Below are 19,471 nucleotides of genomic sequence, written 5' to 3'. Positions count from 1 at the left end.
GGCAGTTGGACATCCCCTGAGGGGTCCCAGATTGTGAGAGGCCACAGGCTGGGCTAAGGGACACCCCTCCCCCCCCTACTATGCACAAATTTCGTGCATCAGGCCACTCTTCTCTGTTTGGTAAGGAAGTCCTAGCTTCATGGTATAGATAAGAGGGCATTAGCAACCAGTATTTAAGGAAGAATTTGGATACCCTCCAGGCAACACCACCATTATAAGCAAGGACAAAGAGATAGGGTGAGGCCCTAGCAGGTTTGTCTCAGTGGCTAGAGCATTGGCCTGCGGACTAAAGGGTCCCAGGTTCGATTCCGGTCAAGAGCACATGCCCAGGTTGCATCATGCCGGCTCCATCCCGTGGGCGGCGTGCAGGAGGTAGCCAATCAATGATTCTCTCTCATCATTGATGTTTCAATCTCTCCCTCTCCTTTCCTCTCTGAAATCAATAAACATGTATATTAAAGAGAGAGAGAGAGAGAGAAGACAAAATGTTCCTTGGAGCAAACTGAAGAGTAGAAAATAAGGTTGAGACTAAGTGTGTTAAGAATATGAGCCAAGTTTGGATGCCACATTCACACACCAAAATTAATTCTGAGGACTCTCAGGGTCTTAACACTTGACAAAACAATGTGTTTCTTTTCTAAAATGTATTGTTTTTTATTGATTTTAGAGAGGGGAAGACATGTGCCCTGACTGGGACTTGAACCTGCCACCTTCTGGTGCATGGGACTATGTTCCAGAAACTGAGCCATACCAGCCAGGGCCAATGTTTTACTATAGTGATACAAAATGAGCCTTTCCTCACTACAACATTTTAAATTCTTTGGAAGCAAAGACTGTAACATTTCTCACAGTACCCTTACAATAAGCTTTCAATATAATGATTATTTCTTGAATTGAGCTAGAGAGCTTTGCATGCCAAGAAAGGAGCTTAGCCCCAGCAAGTTTGGCTCTGTGGTTAGAGCAGCCGTGGGCAAACTACGGCCCGCTTGAAATGAATAAAACTAAAAAAAAAAAAAAAAAAAGACCGTACCCTTTTATGTAATGATGTTTACTTTGAATTTATATTAGTTCACACAAACACTCCATCCATGCTTTTGTTCCGGCCCTCCGGTCCAGTTTAAGAACCCATTTTGGCCCTCGAGTCAAAAAGTTTGCCCACCCCTGGGTTAGAGCGTCAGCCTGAGAACTGAAGAGTGTCAGGTTTGATTCCGGTCAAGGGCACATACCTCTGTTACAGGTTCAATCTCCGAGGCCCAGCCTGGGCACACGTGGGAGGCAACTAATCGATGTGTCTTTTTCACATCGATGTTTCTCTCTCCCTGTCTCTCCCCATCCTTTCCACACTCTCTAGAAATCAACAGAAAACATACCCTTGGGTTAGGATTTAAAAGAAAAGAAGAAGAAAAAAAGAAAGGAGCTTTAGCCCTGCCAGTGTGGCTCAGTTGGCTGAGCAATGCCCTGTGCACCAAAAGGTTGCCTGTTCGATTCCCAGTCATTGGAGGCAACCCAGCAATGTGCAATGTTTCTCTTTTTCTCTCTAAAAATACATTTAAGAAAGAAAGAAAAAAAGCTCAAGCTGAAGCAGAAAATATGGAGCCAGTAGAGAGGAAAAACAACCCCAATTCCTAGAGATTAGCATAGGCACACAAAACATTTCTACTCATATAGCAATGGAATAAACCATGCCTAGTTGTACATCAAGGTCTTCTGCTTAAAAAAAATTATAGCCTTGCCCTAGCTGGTTTGGCTCAGTGGATAGAGCGTTGGCTTGCGGAATGAAGATCCTGGGTTTGATTCCGGTCAAGGGCACATGCCCGAGTTGCAGGCTCGATCCCCAGTAAGGGGTGTGCAGGAGGCAGCCAATAAATGATTCGCTCTCATCATTGATGTTTCTATCTCTCCCTTTTCCTTCCTCCCTGAAATCAATAAATTAAAAATAGAAATAGAAATAAATTATAGCCTTAACTGCTTTAAATAAAAAAATCCTCACGAAGCTATTTTTTCCAGTTTTTTTTAAAGAGAGAATGGAAGGGAGAGGGGGAGAAAGAGAGAAATATCATTGTGAGAGAGACACATCGACTGATTGCCTCCCGCTCACACCACAACCAGGGATCTAACCTGCAACCGGGATAGGTGACCTTGGGCAGGAATCGAACCAGCGATCCTCTGGTTGGTGGGCCAAAGCTGTAAACCATCAGGGCAGCTTTAGCTTCTCTTACCTGGAATATTTCATCCTTATGTGATTCAAAGGAATGCAACTTAAGTTTCAGATTTCTCAGATCCCACAAGGCAACAGTCTATGTAAAGAATGGAAAAAAAGAGTAATCAATAATTTTTTATGAGAAAAAAAAGAAAACCCCTAAGTAAAAGATCTCTGCATTCAAAAGAAGCCAGAGAAATTCACCCTGTTTTCTTCTAAAAAAAACCAAACTAACCTTATCAGCTGATCCTGTGGCAAGAATGAATTCACTATAAGGATTAAAAGAAAGGCAGTTCACTTCAGCAGTGTGAGCATCAACTGAGTGGCTTGGTTTGGAAGTATTGTTTGAACGAGTATCCCAGCTTTAGTACAAAAAAACAACAACAAAAAACAGGAAAAAAAGGTTGAAAATGGGCAACTAAATATAAAACTTAATTTATGAAGAAAAACTTAAAAAATGGATTCTACTCACATCATAAGTTTCTGATCATCAGCAACGGATCCAAACAGAGACTCATGGAGCAGATGCCAGGAAACATCTTCTACTACTGCTGTATGCCCTGTAAAGATGGTCTTCGCATCCACAACTTTTCCTTCCTTTGGAACAGCACTGATGTCCCATAGGCAGATGGTCTTAAATGCAAAATTAACTATTATAGAAAAGGAAGATTCTCACTTCCCCACATACCCCAGAAAAAAAACTGGTAACAAGCCCAGATTTGTTTCAAAATGGAAAGGATACACACATGGTCATCTGAAGCACTAAGTAAATGCCCACTCAGATTTGGGTTCCAAGAAAGCCCATAGCCTTCCTTCTGATGTCCACGGAGACGCAAGTCTGGGTTGCACTCTCCAGAAGGATCTGCAAAGTAAGACACATCAAGACTATCCATTTCACTGCCTCTATGGATCTACTGAGCATAATGAAATTCTTATCAAGAAGTCTAAAGCTCTTGACCAGCCAGCTTGACTCATTGATTGAGCATCGACCTATGAACCAGCAGTTCTTGGTTTGATTCCCAAGCAGAGCACATGACCAGGTTGCCGGTTTGATCCCGTGTGGGCTGTGCAGGAGGCAACTGATCAATGATTCTCTTTCATCACTGAGGTTTCTATCTCTCTCTCTCTCCCTCTCCTTCTCCCTTCCCCTCTGAAATCAATATATATATATATTTAAAAAGAGCTCTAAAGCTCTTAATATTTATAAGCAATACAGACCTATTATGACCAAATATATAATGCTTAAGCTGCACAACCATTCTGTTCTATGTAAAGAAGCATTTTTTCACTTAAAGTTGAAGACTATCCACACATATCAATATAAATGACAAGATATTAAGTTATGCAAGGAATAACAAAAGCAACTAAAAGACTGAGTGGAGCAATGTATTCCCATAGTGACATTTGTATTTGAATTGAAGAGAGCAGGTACCTGGTTTAGAAGGATGTTTTGTATAGTCAAAAACAAGAACATCACTGGATGGAGTCTTTGTTGCAATGATGCATGGGTTCTGTGGCATATAACGTGCCCGGTTTACTTCTCCTTCATGGTTGATCTTAATTTCTATTTCAATTTTTCCACTAACAGAGCCAAAACCTCCAAATTCTGTAAATAAGAAATTAATTGCAAATGAAGACAAAACAAGAGCTACTCTCTATATATCATTCAAAGCATTACACAGACAAGACTTTTTATCAGCAAGTTGGCATAATACCAGAAGTAATCTAGACATTTGTTAGCACCATAAAGTGCTTTCACATCCTTTATTTTGATTACCACAACTCTACAGAGTTACTATCTTCTGGGCCCCGAAGATAGTTATTATCTCCAAAAATTTTACACATAGGGGTGACATGACTATGGCAGAACATAAACCGAATTCCTATTTTTCTGATTCTGAGCCTAGTACACTTTCAGCCCTCGCAGGTATGTACCTAATAAGAGTATTATATTACTATCTAAAATTAAGAAATAGCCCAGCTGTTGTGGCTCAGTGGTTGAGTATCAACCTATGAAATTGGAGGTCATGGTTCAATTCCCAACCAGGGCACATGCCTGGGTTGCAGGTCTATCCCCAGTAGGAGGTGTGCAGGAGGCAAACTGATCAATGTCTCTCCAATGTCTCTCCCATCACTGATGTTTCTCTCTCTCTCTCCCTGTTCCTTCCTCTCTGAAATAAATAAAATATGTATTTTAAAAAATAAATAAAATTAAGGAACACTATGGACTCCACTTCAAAAGTAGGTTCTCAATAAGCAGTTTTCAAATCTCATTTAAAGTACCAAAAAAGTGTGCTGAGTAAATAAAACCCAAGTTGCTATTTTAATGAATATGAAGTACACAATGTGCTTGGTACTAAAGAGTCCCTCTTAGACTATTTTTAAAGCTCCAGTTTGGGGTAATCTTTCTGAAATATCACACCGTATCTTCTTCCTACACAGTTTCTCTTAGTCCCGGTGAGGAAAAACAGAGCCACAAGAGCTCTTTCATTTTTCCAATTCCCCACTTATACTTGGCAACCATAGTCCCTGGTTGAAATAAACCAGGTAGGCAAGGACTAGACAAAAGCATTTTTAAAATTCATATTTCACTATTGCATGCCCTTAGAGTTCTCCTAAGTACCATTATAAAATGTAAAACACAACATTATTTGTGATTATGTAAATCTTGGCAAACATAATATAAACAAAGGTAGTCAATGATTAGTCTAAAGAATTATACAAGACAGCATGATAAGGTACCTAAGAGTCACACCTTAGCCTAAATGACTCTGCCCCTTACTAGCTTGGTGTTTTGGGGAAGACCTTCAATTTCTAAACCCCAAATACCTTATCCAAAAAGCAAGTTCTGGGAGTAAATGAAAATGCTATCAATAGCACTGTTATACAAGTATTATACTTTGAAGGATAAAAATCTTTTCAAAAAGCAAAGACATAGATGAGTAATATGGCTAGCAGTTTAGATAACTTTCAACTTTAAAATAACTTTTACAAGTTGAAAACCAAAATTTTCAGAGAAGTTAAAAACCTAAAAATAAAAGTTCAAAATAGACTCTAAAAGAGAAAAACCCACATTAAGCAAGATTTTTTAAAGACCTCTAGACCATGGAGCACCTACAATTTAAAAATAGAAGGCATATGATGCATGATGTCAAGGAACTTTTAGTCCAAACATGGGGACATAGCCCTAGCTGGATAGAGCAGTGGTTGCCATTGGTGGTCCACAGACCACTGGTGGTCCGTGAGGTCTGAAAGGTTGGCAACCACTGGGATAGAGCATCAGCTTTATCAAACCCAAAGGGTCCTGGGTTTGATTCCAGTTAAGGGCACAGAACTTGGTTGCAGGCTCTTCCCTGGCCTGGGCCTGGGTCTGGGTCAGGGCTGGTGCGGGAAGCAGCCATTCAATGTTTTTCTCTCACACCAGTGTTTCTCTCTTGTCTTTCCCTCTCTCTTCCACTCTCTCTAAAAGTCAATGGAAAAATATCCTCAGGTGAGGATTAACAAAACACACACACCAAAACAAACAAACACGGGGACATAACTACAGATGAAAAAAGCTTAACAGTCAGAAAAGAGATACCAATAACAAGGGAAGAGCAATAACTGGCATGGAGCCCACAGAGCAGTAAGTAATTGTTACAAAATATGGGTTATTTCAGTACTGGGTATATACTGAACAGAGGGCTTCCCTAACTGTAAGAAATCAGCATAGCCCTAGTCGTTTGCTCAGTGGTTAAAGCGTCAGCCCTCAGAGTGAGGGTCACGGGTTCGATTTAAGACTAGGGCATGTAGCTGGGTTGTAGGCTCAATCCTCAGCCCTAGTTGGGGAGCGTGCGGGAGGCAACCAACTGATGTGTCTCTCTCATATCAATGTTTCTCCCTCTCCCTTCCACTTTTTAAAAATCAATGAAAAAAATATCCTCAGGTGAGGATTAATAACAACAAAATCAGCATAGAGGATTTATAATTGAGGTTTTATAAAGATGAGGACGTATTAAAAAATAATTAAAATATGTGGAATATAATGAACAAAATAAACTGATGAACAAAATAGATCCAGAAACATAGAAGCACAGAACAGACTGTGGAATCTGAGAGAGAAGGTAGGGGAGGGAGAATAGGTGGGAAGAGATCAATCAAAGAAGTTGTATGCATTTATGCATAACCTGTGGACATAGACAATAGAGTGTAAAGGCCTGGGGTGAGGGGGCGGGGTGTGCTACAATGGGTCAATGAGGGGGGAAAAGGGGGATTTCCAATAATAAAAATAATAATTAGAAGTTCTATAAGTTGAAGCTGATCTGTGAAAGGCCAAACTTGAAGTAGAAAGACTGTGGTACTAATGTAGTCATGGGTCACTTAACAACTGGGAAACATTCTAATAAATGTGTTAGGTAACTTCATCATTGTGTGAACATCACAGAGTGCACTTACACAACCCTACAATCTCTAGCCTACTACACACCTAGGCTAGTTATATGGTATAGCCTACTGCTCCTAGGCTACAAACCTGTACTTATAGCATGTCACTGTACTGAACACTGCAGGCAACTGTAATACAATAGTAAGTACTTGTGTATCTAAACATAAAAAAGATACAGTAAAAATACAGTATAAAGGATAAAAAATAGTACACCCGAATGAGGCATTTATCATAAACCGAACTTGCAGGACTGGAAGTTGCTCTGTGTGAGCTGGTGAGTGAATGCCTAGGATATTACTGTACACTACCACAGACCTTACAACCCAGCCCACGAGATCTCCCCTGGCTTTCTTCTGACAGGGTCAGAAAGAACATCAAAGCTGTCAATGCTGCTCTGTGAACAGGGATGTGGGCTGGATTGGAAATATAGAGGAGAAACTGGCTAGGTAAAGTGTAGCTGACCATTAACAGTGACTGTCAGGAGGCCTAAAGATTAGTAGAAATAAAAAAATCAAGATGGAAAGATAAAAGAACACTGAGAATTGTCTTGGCAATGTGGTTTTTGGTTCTTGCATAAACAGTGGTTAGATTAAGAAACTTTGTGGTACTCATAAAAAGTGTTTAATATGGAGAGAATGTAGAACTACAGACTCAATTTTATTAATCTTCACTTGAGGATATGTTTCTTTTTTTAAGTCTTTAAAATATATACATATTTTTATTGATTTCAGAAAGGGAGAGAGAGAGAGAGAGAGACATCAATGATGAGAGAGAATCATTGATTGGCTGCCTCCTGCATGCCCGCACCCCCCCCCCCACCCCCACTGGGGATGGAGCCACAACCCAGGCCTGTGCCCTTGACCAGAATCGAATCCCAGAACCTTCAGTCCGCAGGCCCATGCTCTTTACATTAAGCCAAACCAGCTAGGGCCACCCGCGGATATGTTTCTATTGATTTTTAGAGAGAGAGAAGGATGGGAGCGAAGGGAGAAAAGGGAGGAGGAGAGACATAAACACAGAGAGACAGAGACATTGATATAAGAGAGAAACATCGATCGGTTGTCTCCCATATGTGCCCTGACCCAGAACAGGGATCGAACCCCAACCTTTTTTGGTGTATAGAACGATACTCCAACCAATTGACCCACTGGGCCAGGGCTCAATATTTTGACTTTGGAAATTTGTTTTTGGTTTTATTAAACTTATCTGGCACAAAGGGCTCTCTCTGGCATTAAATTGATGATGAAATAAAGCTTACCACAACTTGAAAATATTTCCAAAGTACAGGGACCGGATGGCTTCATACTACCACAGGAAGCTTTTACTAAAGTGGCAGTGGCACTTAATACTTGTTAAGGTAGATCCTGTGGACCTGTGTGCTTGTACAGGATCTTAGGTCCTCAACAAAGAATGTACAGCAATGTACTCTGAAGACCATTCAAGCTAGAACTGGAAGGGAGATAAGTGTCCTCTGAATATACAGCGCTGGGAGGACAGCCTCTTCTGTGCTGCAACCGTCAGTGGCTGACTGATTGGGATGTAATCTGCATACTCAAAATTGAGGTGCTGTGAGAGGGAATCTACTGCCAACCCACACAGATATTGTACCTATCACAGAGGAAAGAATTCCTCCTAAACCATATATCCTTCCATTTCTTCAAGGAAATTCAACTCCATTATAATCTTATGGGAACACTGTAGTATATGTGGTTCATCATTGACCAAAATGTCATGTGGAGCATGATTGAATAGTAAACTGAAAACTATCAAGATTTAACTGTATCCCTATCTTGTTTCTCTCTATATAAAACATTTTAAAAATTTGAGATGTAACATAATACAATCAAATGTCTAGCTTGACAAATTTTTACATATGCATAATACACCAAGGGAACCACCACCCATCAAATATAGAACATATGGCCCCCTAGAAGGCACTGTAATGTCCTTCCCAACCAAGCTCCTCCCTCTACAAACTTAGGTAAGTAGCATTCTGATTTCTACTATACCAAGCCACTTTTTGAGTCCATAAACATTTTGAAACTAAGAATAAGTTCTAACATCCTGAGTCAAGCAAGTATTTAATTACTAGAGGCCCGGTGCACAAAAATTTGTGCACTGGGGGGGGGGGGGAGGGGGGGGGGCGCGCGGTCCCTCAGCCCGGCCTGTGCCCTCTCACAGTCTGGGACCCCTTGGGGGATGACCACCTGCTGGCTTAGGCCTGCTCCCCGGGGAATTTGGCCTAAACTGGCAATCAGACATCCCTCTGGCAGCCCGGGAGCCCCCAGGGGATGTCCGCTTGCCAGCCGGGAGCAGGCCCAAGCTGCAGTCGGGCATCCTTAGCGCTGCTGAGGAGGCAGGAGAGGCTCCCACCACCACCGCTGTACTGGCAGCTGGCAGCCTGGTTTGTGGCTGAGCAGAGCTCCCCCTGTGGGAGCGCACTGACCACCAGGGGGCAGCTCCTGCATTGAGCGTCTGTCCCCTGGTGGTCAGTGTGTGTCGTAGTCACCAGTCATTCCCAGTGATTCTGCTGTTAGGGTCAATTTGCATATTACCCTTTTATTATACAGGATAGAGGCCTGGTGCATGGGTGGGGGTCCCGCTGGGGTGCCTGGCCAGTGTGGGTGAGGGGCTGATGGCTGTTTGCAGGCTGGCCAAGCCCCCCAGCGGGGACCCTCACCCCATGAGGGTGTGGCCATCCTGGGTGAGGGGCTGATGGCTGTTTGCAAGCTGGCCACGGCCCCCAGCCACCCAAGCTCCCAGTGGAGGCTGGCTGGAAGCAGGTATCTGGGATTTATTTATCTTCTATAATTGAAACTTTGCTGCTTTGAGCGGAGGCCACAGCCAGCCAGGGAAGGCAGGAAGCTTAGCTTCCTCTATCGCCGGGCAACCAAGCCTCCTGCTTGCTCCAGCTCTGTGGCTGCCATCTTGGTTGGGTTAATTTGCATATAGTCGCTCTGATTGGCTGGTGGGCGTGGCTTGGGGGCATTGCAGAGGTGTGGTCAATTTGCATGTTTCTCTTTTATTAGATTAGATCTTAGCAGAATTTAATACATTTATTATATATAATTGAGATCAAAGTTTAAAGCTACCTTACAAACAACAGCACACACACTCACAGCTAATTCCCCCAAATAAATTGTTATTTGTTGGCATTTGAAGATCTTAGTAACATGATCTTAAGTAAAAATTTACACCTAACCTTTTTCCAGAGCTTAAAAGGTGACTATAGCCAGGCTAAATCTAATATAAAAAGGCAAATACTTTCTAATGTCAAAACAAGACTAAGCCAGTTTTTAGTTCTTTCACTTTGAAAGTTCAACGATATTTTGAAGCTATCTGCCATCAATTATCTCAAATCAAATAGGAGCAATTAGCTCATAATCAATTACAATAGTTCAAGCTAAGAAAGAAACAAGGATGTTTTATCTGGCCAAGGAGAGACACTAGGAAGCTATCTAGTAGACATTAGGTTATATCTACTTCTACCACTGCTGAGACCATATGGAGATAGGCCTCCCTTCCCCGACACATACTTTAAGCACCAAGGCTATCCAGTGATCTGAAGATTTTGGGGGTGAAGTGCGGGGGGGGGCGCGGGGGAGAGAAGTAAAAAGAAGAGAAAGGAATGGGAGATATGTTGTGTAACCTTAGGGCAAGTTAAAAAACATCTGAGTATCAGCTTCCTTGAGGATTAATTATGGTGATTTATACTGTATAATCATACAAATATATCATACACATTACTGGTATTTTTCACTGTTATTTTACTAATAAGCATTAGTAAGAGGGCTAAATGTTATCATTGGAACATAAAAGTGAATTGGTTTGATGCCAAATAACTCAGTTACCAGAAAAATACTTGAGTATACATGTTAAAAGATGCCATTTCAAAAACTAGCGGAGAAAATGAATTAGCCAGCAAATGGCATTTAAAAAATTGCTAACCACTTAGAAAAACACTTGAATCCCTAATTCCATAACTAACACCAGAAAGATTGAAGTTTTAATGTTCAAAATTTAAAAGTACCGCCCTAGCCGGCTTGGCTCAGTGGATAGAGCATCAGCCTGTGGACTGAAGGGTCCCAGGTTTGATTCCGGACAAGGGCACATGCCTGGGTTGCAGGCTCGATCAATGATTCTCTCTCATCATTGATGTTTCTATCTCTCTCTCCTTCTCCCTTCCTCTCCGAAATCAATAAAGAAATATATTTTTAAAAAAAATAAATAAATAAGTACCAGAAAACAACAGCTATTTTTAAAAAATCTTGGAATAAGGTCTTTCAAAAGCTGAAGGATATCAGAACAATGTTGGACAATTAAAAACACATTGCTTCTAGATAAGCCTTAAGATTATAAAATAAAACTGGAAAAATGATCCACAACCTATTTATTGGGGATAACCTACTTTATCCTCCTATATAATAAAAGCCCAATATGCAAAATGTCTGGTTGTCTGTTCAACCAATCAAAGCGTAATATGCTAATGATATGCTAAGGCCGCTCAACTGCTCGCTATTATGTACACTGTCCACCAGGGGGCAAACACTCTGACCCATAGGTTAGCTTGCTGCTGGGGTCCAGCTGATCAGAACTGAGCAAGATGGGACGGACATGCCCTGGAGCCCTCCCACGGTCCCTCCCCAGCTGGCCAACCTCCCACATCCCTCCCCAGGGGCATCTCTCCCCAGCCCTGATCGTGCACCGGGCCTCTAGTACATAGATACTAATAGAAAAAAAAAAAAGAGCAAAAAACATAAATAGGCAGATTAAGATAGACAAATATTTTAAAACAAGTTCAATTTCATAAATAACTTAAAAAGCAAAATGAAGTAAGTCAGTAGTATTAACTTCAATGTTGGCGAGGACACGGAGAAACAAATACTTCTGCTATTGGTGAGCAATTTAGCAGTATCAATTATACTTGAGAATGTTCTTGCTCTATGATAAACATTACACTCAAGATTATTCTACAGCAAAACTACCCAAGTTGCATGCACAAGAATTGTTTTTGAAGCCAAAAGATTGGAAACCACTTATATGTCCATAAATAAGGACGGTTAATTACGGTATAGTATACAGCCATCAAAAAGAGTTAGGTTTCTGCCCTGACCAGTACTGCTCAATGGTTAGAATGCAGGCTCACAGACCAAAGGGTCTCAATTCAATTACCAATAAAGGGAACGAACCTAGGTTGTAGGTTTGATCCTGACCCCAGTCAGGGTCGCGTGTTGGAGGCAACCAGTCGATGTCTCTCTCTCATATCGATGTTTCTATCTCATCCTCCCTTCCACTCTCTCTGAAAAACCAATGAAAAAATATCCTCAGGTGAGGATAAAAAAAAAAAAAAAAAAAGGAGGTAGGTTTCTATACACTTACACAGAGATCTGTCCCAAGATACATCATACCAGAAAAGAATATTCTATGCTGTATCCCCAGTACCAAGAAACATGTCTGGCCTACAATAACTACTTAACACATCTTTTGAATGACTAATTCAATAAATGGGATAAATCATTCTGAAAACTATGTATCAAGTTTAACAGTTATCGCCCTGATCGGTTTGGCTCAGTGGATAGAGCATCGGCCTGAGGACTGAAGGGTCCCAGGTTCGATTCCAGTCAAGGGCATGTACCTTGGTTGCAGGCACATCCCCAGTAGGGGGTGTGCAGGAGGCAGCTAATCGATGTTTCTCTCTCATCGATGTTTCTGACTTTCTATCCCTCTCCCTTCCTCTCTGTAAAAAATCAATAAAATATATTTAAAAAAAAAAAAAGTTTAACAGTTATCTAAAGGGGATATGTTTATGGGGGTTCCCATATCGTTTTATATTTGCTTTGATATTTTAAAATAACTTATTACATTACCAGAGTATTTTTGTCCCTAAATAGTAACCAAAAATCCTAAAGAAAATTTATCTTCATCTAACAAAAGGCTAAAAGTTACCTAAAACCATAATTAATGAGTGGCATATCCAGGTCTCCAGCCCGAGTCTAAATTCAGCCCCCTCTCCCCCCATCACTAATGTCTACCCAGAAAATAACTTTCCAGTAATCATATCTTATAGCTATACACTTGGGTCAGTGACACAAAATATTTGCTGACCTTTATCCCAAGAAGTTATTTTGCATTCTGCATCATCCTAAGCTAAATATGGAATGCTCAAAAGATCAACTGCACATTACAATACCAAAAAATAACTAAAGCCCAAAATAACTTAGATAAAAGAATGGATTCTGCTAATCAGAAGAAATCTAAGATAATAAACATGAAACATCCATTTATTAGAGCACAAATCTTAGAGGCTATCTCCTACTTCTCAGTATTAGAGTTCAAGGACAACAATAAAGGAAACTCACTCACTGTACCTCTTCTAAGAGAAAAAGTATTTCATGAAAAGTTAAACCCTTAAGTTATCTCCTAAAATTAGGATATAATTAAATAGCTCACTTAATTTTTATGTACGTAGCGAGGGCCATAGTTGTCATTTTTACCACTTCAAACCTAGAAAGGGTAATTTAAGCCAGTGTTTCCCAAATCTTTTTTTCCATTATTGCTCCCTCTAAGAAACCTTATAAGACATTTCTTGACACCATGATGAAATTTTAATACCAGATATCCTGTATTATCTATTTACATATGCTATGTATATCTGTGCTTTATACATTCAAAGAATAAGGTTGTTTTCAAACACACCTTTCCCCAAAAAACAATTTTCACCCTGCTAGGGGCAGCATGTCCCACATTGAGAATGTGTACATGAACATCAATAAAATAAGGTGGATTTTTGCTTCTTTCAATTCTAGAAATACCCCCAGCACCAAATTTAGTAGAGGAAGGTTTATAGAAAAGGCACAGAATCAACTTTGTGTTAGGTATGTATTCTGACAGCTAATATTTCTACTGCAAACTCAGGCTTTCCGAAGCTTAACATCATTTCTATCTTGTGGCTTCTTTATCATATCGAACATTCTTTTTATGACAATTCAAAGATAATGAAAAATATATCTCATAGACTCCTTCTTTCACTTTTAAGATTCCTACCTCCTTTCTCACTGTCGTAGTGTGAAGCATCAAACTGAGCATCATCATTAGGGAGTTGCACACTGGCTATCACAAGGTGGTTTTGTTCATCCGATGTGTGTGTCCCCAGGACAAGTCGATGAATGCTGAAATCTTTCCCTTCTGGTCTGTAATAGCAATATATGGTCACCATTCAAATTAGTAACAAATACATCTATGCAAGAGCACTATTACAACAAGGTCTTGGGAAGAGAAAATCATTTGCTACTTTAAAAGATTGTTTTTATTGATTTTAGAGAGAGAGAGAAAGGGAGGAGAGAAACATTGATTGCCTGTCTCCTGCATGCCTCCTACTGGGAATCGAACCCGCAACCCAGGCATGTGTATGGGATGATGCTCAACCTGGCTGATCTACACCAGCCAGGGTCATTTTCTACTTTTAATGTAACTTCCACAGAGCCACGTATAAGAAAGACTACATAGCACTTAATTTTTAAGTATAATAAATCTTCAGTTAACATGGATAGGTTCTGTGACTTTAAGCAAAATTACATACAATGAAGCCAATTTTACCACATGCTAAAGGATATAAACAAAAGTTAAGTTCCTATGGCATCTCAACTTTAGAATGAACAAAATGTTATTCAAGGACCAGCTGTATTTAACTTGATCAAAAATTTACAATTAAAAAAAAAAAATTTACAATTGCTGCCAGCACCGGTTTGGCTCAGTGGATAGAGCGTCGGCCTGCGGACTGAAGGGTCCCGGGTTCGATTCCGGTCAAGGGCATGTACCTTGCTTGCGGGCACATCCCCAGTGGGGAGTGTGCAGGAGACAGCTGATCGATGTTTCTCTCTCATTGATGTTTCTAACTCTATTCCTCTCCCTTCCTCTCTGTAAAAAAATCAAGAAAATATATTAAAAAAAAATTTACAATTGCTTTGGGGGAAAAGTCTAACAAAATAAAATGGGAATTAATTACTCATCCATTACAACTGGTTGGATATAAAGAAAAATTTGTTGGGTACACTAACATTTTAGGTTACTTAAGTTAACTTCATCAAAAAGGAAAGGAAATAACATTAGTAAATTAATTGCTCAAATATTTCCTAACTGCTTGGACACACTGCTCTAAAAACTATGGACGCATAATGATTAAGACATGATTCTTGTCCTCAAAGAAACCAGGGACAATTAGGCAGTCATGTACACAAATGATTAAAACACAAGTCAATATAGACCACATGAAAGGTACAAAGGAATACAGCTGGAAGATAAGCAGGTAGTCAAAAAAAAAAAAAAAGGAGCTAAGCAAAGGGGAAGGTCTACCAAGTGCCAGACACCATGTTAGGCATTGGATATACCTTTTATCATTGAAATACCATAATACTACAAGATTAAACAGCTTGCCTTAGATCACACAACTACTAAGTAACAGAACTAGGAAAAGTCCAAATCTGACTCTAGGTATGGGAAAGTACAGTGGGAGAGAAGGCTAAGAAACAGATTAAATTTAGACTCTAGGCAGCTGCAAATTTCAAGAAAAGCCCAGAAGTTAGGTCTAAGATAACCAATATGAATTCCTCTGCAAAGAGGTGATGGACATCTATAAATTAAACAGAAAAAGTATAGGAAAGAAAAGAGAACTGTCAATAGAAAATTGGGAATGCCTGTGGTCAGAAAGTTAAACAAAGAATCAGAGGAAGTGAGGGAAGAATTTTATAGAGCTACAATTATTTTTTTAAAGGATGTGAATAAACATCAAAATCAAAACATATACACAAAAAACCTAAGCACTTGGCATTAGATGCTTGCTTATAAGTAATCCTCATCATTACAAAAACAACAGAACATTGTTATATGAGTAGAATACAAAAAAGGGAAGGAAAAGGGTAGGGTATTTGGATCAATGTCAAATATTACAGAAAGGTTTATCTATCTGCTGGAGTAGAAAACAACTAAAGATGACAGCACAAATTTTAGCCTTAAAGAATTTATTCTAATTCACTGCTTTGCAAACCTAGCTAATCACTACACTGTATGGGAGGCTTTGGGATTCCAGAATGATTTAGTAGGTATGGGGTGACCAATATTTGGGACCCACTGCTTCACTATAATTTGGCATGTGACTGGTAAATCTGGAATCACCAACCATTTCTCATCAAGTATTCTGCAACAAGTTCCTAAATGCTTTGAACTACCATTGAGAATACCTGACAGAACTCCACTTCTGCTGAACTCAATTTTTTTTAACATTTGAATAATTTTTTATTTTTCAACTAGAGGCCTGGTACATGAAATTTGGGGGGGAAGGGTAAGGGGTCCCCTCAGCCTGGCCTGTGCCCTCTCCCAGTCCGGGAGCCCTCAGGGAATGGACACCCTCAGCGCTGCCACAGAAGTGGGAGAGGCTCCCACCACCACTGCTGTGCTCGCCAGCTATGAGCCCAGCTTCTGGCTGAGTGGGACTCCCCCTGTGGGAGTGCACTGATGCTCCTGAATTGAGTGTCTACCCCCTAGTGGCCAGTGCAAGTCATAGCAACCAGCAGTTCCCCCTTCAGTCAATTATTATATAGGATTTTTTATTTATCATTGTTAGTTTCAGATGCACAACACAGTGATCAGACATATAACATGTAGTGATCACCCTGATAAGTCTAATACCCCGACACCATAGTTACTACAATATTACTATATTTCCTATACTGTACTTTATATCCACTTGTCTATTCTGTAATTACCAATTTGTACTTCTTAATCCCTTCACCTTTTTCACCCAGCTCTCCAACCACCCTCCCATCTGGCAACTGTATCTGACTGAGTCTGTTTCTTTTCTGCTTGTTTTGATTCCACATAAGTGAAGTCATATGGTACTTGTTTTTCTCTAATTATTTCACTCAGCACAATACCCTCTAAGTCCCTCCATATTGTTGCAGATAGCGAGATTTCATTCTTTTTTTATGGCTGATTCTGATGATCAGTTGAATATGGGAACTCCTGGTAATGACAAAGCTCCCAACTCTAAATTTCTAGGTATTTATTATGGTTTTGTTTAACCACCTTAGGACAGAATTCCCCATTTTTAAAATGCTATTGCAAAGGTAACAGCCTTGTTCTTATTAATAAAATCTGTATCAACTTTTTAAGATCTATATCAATTTTCTAATTACTTGTTGAGTGAAGCATAGACTTCTAAAGACCTAAGATAGGAGGAATTTATTTTTTAGTATACATAAAATATAATTTTTAAATGTTGTTCCGAAACTAAAAGTTTTATAATAGAAAACCCTTTACTCCAACTGGCACACTGGTTTTGCACACTTGAGCCTTTCTTTCCTCATACCCCATTGAGGTCATTTTTCCTTCCCCTCATCATTTTATCTTTGCCACTCCCATGATAATTTTTTTGATGTTATAGGTTATACATACGAAGTTAAGGCAGGGAAGGATCTTATTTAAATCTGTATGCCTTGCTCCGGCGTGGTAGGGACAACCCCGGTCAGGTTGAAACGGCCCCCGTGAGGTAGGGAAGACCCCGGTGAGGTCGAAACGGCCCCGGCGTGGTAGGGACAACCCGGGTCAGGTTGAAACGGCCCCCGTGAGGTAGGGACGACCCCAGTCAGGTCGAAACGGCCCCGGCGTGGTAGGGACAACCCCGGTCAGGTTGAAACAGCCCCGGTGTGGTAGAGACAACCCCAGTCAGGTTGAAACGGCCCTGGTGTGGTAGGGACGACCCCGGTGAGGTTGAAACGGCCCCCGTGAGGTAGGGACGACCCCGGTGAGGTTGAAATGGCCCTGGTGAGGCTCAGACGGCCCTGGTGAGGTTGAGACTACTCCAGTGAGGTTGGGACAAATAAAGGGGACCAGTATGGACTGATGAACAGGTGTAGATACAGAAGCAGAGCAACATTGAACAGAATGTTAAACTACAATGGGGAGCCTGGGGAGGGTTGGGGGGGGGGATTAAGAGACCAACTGAAGGACTTATATGCATGCATATAGGATTGACCAATGGACACAGGACACGGGGCGGGGGGGGGCGGGGGGTAGGGGCCGGGGGAATGTCATGGGGGGGAAAAAGGAGACATATGTAATACTCTTTGTAATACTTTAAGAAATAAAAATTATAAAAAAAAAAAAAAAAAAAAAAAAAAAATAAATCTGTATGCCTTGATAAGTGGCACCTAGACCCTCAATAAACGTAAGCCAAATTAAATATTTTATCTCCTCTATTAGAGGTATACGAGTAAGAAATACATGCAATTCATCTCTCACCATAATTCCTCATATGCAAAACATCCCACCTTCAGGTGTTCGTTCTAAGCATCCTAAGTATCTTTCTAAAAAGTGCTCTGAGAACACACAACTACAACTACTAGTTACACCAGCTCCTTCAACTAGACTGTGCTCCTTGCAGGCAGCTACCACGTTGTATTCACCTTTGTATTAACCAGCTACAACCAAAGACGGTGAGATTAAAAAACTGGACACATCGTAACACTTCTTGAAAGCTGACAAGTCATATGGTTATTCAACCCAGTATCAGAAAAAGAACAGCATGTTTTCTCTTATCAGGGAAAATAAAGTAATTTGACATTTTGCCCACTTTTTGGTCTAGAAAAAGATGTCACCAAGAGGTTTTGATCATATGCCCTGTAAAGGGTGACTGGAGAAAAAAAGAAAAAAAAACCTGGGGAAATCAATGTGCCAAATCTACACTGAGGACACACCAAAGCAACGTTCAAGAGGTTCGTATCACCTGGTTACATCGGGAAGCCACTGTGCAGTTAAGCTCGGCCACTCCAGAGCATGGGTCATCACCAAATCGTAAAGAAAAGGGGTGTTCTTTTTCCATATTTTGTACTCTTCGTTGATCACGCGTTCTTCTACTGCGTCATCAAAGGCTGCTAAAAAATGAAAAATAAATTTAAATTAGCGAACACAACAGAAACCGCGTAAACACTTCCAAAGCTACCGGTATGGCTCCCGAGTCCTGATACAGAGCGGGTTTGTCCAAATTTCCCCCATGCGGAGGCACCAGCACCCCCGCCACCTCCGCGGGTTGGAACTCTTCTCGCGTCATCCGGCCAGATACTCCGTTAGCCGTGCGGGTAACGGCGCGGCCGCGCCAGCACGCTCCCCTACGCCCGAGCCTACGGGACCTGCGAGGAGGCCCGAGTCCCGACCCCTGGGTGTAGGGAGCGGTGCAGGGCAGACCCGGAGAGAGGCGTGTAGACCGACAGGAAGCGCAAGGAGGGACCAAACACCCGCCAGGGCCCCACCGCCAGCTGCGCGCCGTTAGCCCGCCTCGCGGGGCTAGTTCGCCTCACGCCTCCGATGGTGTGGACCGCACTCAGCAGAGTCGGGCCTGCTCTCACTGTTAGGCCGAGTAAAGGCCGCAACGCAAGTCCGGCGCCCCTCCGCCTCCTCGGGTGACTCCGGCACCCTCACCTTCCTTGTCGGCCATGGCGTGCAGGAAAGCCAGGGGGATCCCGAGGTCTACCGTTTTGCGGGAGGGGCGGGGAAGCTACGGAACGCTCGCTCTCCGCGCGCGGCCTCTATTGTTTCCTGCTGTCCCTGCGTGAGGGCTGCTTCGCGGACCTTCGCGCCAACATCGACCAATCGGAGCGCACCGAGCGGCCAGGTGGGCGGGCAATCGCGCTCGCAGCCTATCCAGACGCGCGGAGTCGCTCTCCACGGAGCGGAGGCGCGCGCTCCGCTCCTACCCTCCCCCCTCCCAGCCGGGAGCCGACTTCCTTCGATTGCGCGCGCGCAGGGCTGGTGGGAGTGCGCTCCCCTCCCGCCCGTCAGGGTCACGTGAGCGGTTC

At 41.8% G+C, this 19,471-nt stretch overlaps 1 protein-coding gene across 3 annotated transcripts in view; it reads right to left on the bottom strand.

Annotated features, from left to right (window-relative positions):
- The window catches only part of RBBP4 (RB binding protein 4, chromatin remodeling factor), a 31,430-nt gene extending 12,196 nt beyond the window's left edge, over positions 1-19,234 (bottom strand). For 2 of the 3 annotated variants that reach the window (XM_070404648.1, XM_070404647.1), the window contains exons 1-8: positions 19,095-19,234; positions 18,403-18,550; positions 13,668-13,813; positions 3,633-3,806; positions 2,947-3,062; positions 2,673-2,833; positions 2,436-2,562; positions 2,220-2,297 (exon numbers count right to left, since the gene is read on the bottom strand). In XM_070404648.1, the coding sequence (XP_070260749.1) occupies positions 2,220-2,297; positions 2,436-2,562; positions 2,673-2,833; positions 2,947-3,062; positions 3,633-3,806; positions 13,668-13,813; positions 18,403-18,550; positions 19,095-19,110 (966 nt within the window). In that variant the 5' untranslated portion in view covers positions 19,111-19,234. The remainder of the gene's footprint in view (positions 1-2,219; positions 2,298-2,435; positions 2,563-2,672; positions 2,834-2,946; positions 3,063-3,632; positions 3,807-13,667; positions 13,814-18,402; positions 18,551-19,094) is intronic. The other variant, XM_070404649.1, reaches the window with a different exon arrangement.
- Positions 19,235-19,471: the final 237 nt, after the last annotated feature.

Source organism: Myotis yumanensis, unplaced genomic scaffold (genome assembly GCF_028538775.1).
Source record: "Myotis yumanensis isolate MYYU_CA2020_CCGP unplaced genomic scaffold, mMyoYum1.0.hap1 SCAF_2, whole genome shotgun sequence".
Lineage (NCBI taxonomy): Eukaryota > Metazoa > Chordata > Mammalia > Chiroptera > Vespertilionidae > Myotis > Myotis yumanensis.
Note: the sequence above shows the minus strand (reverse complement) of the source record. Positions and strands in the feature narration are given on the sequence as shown.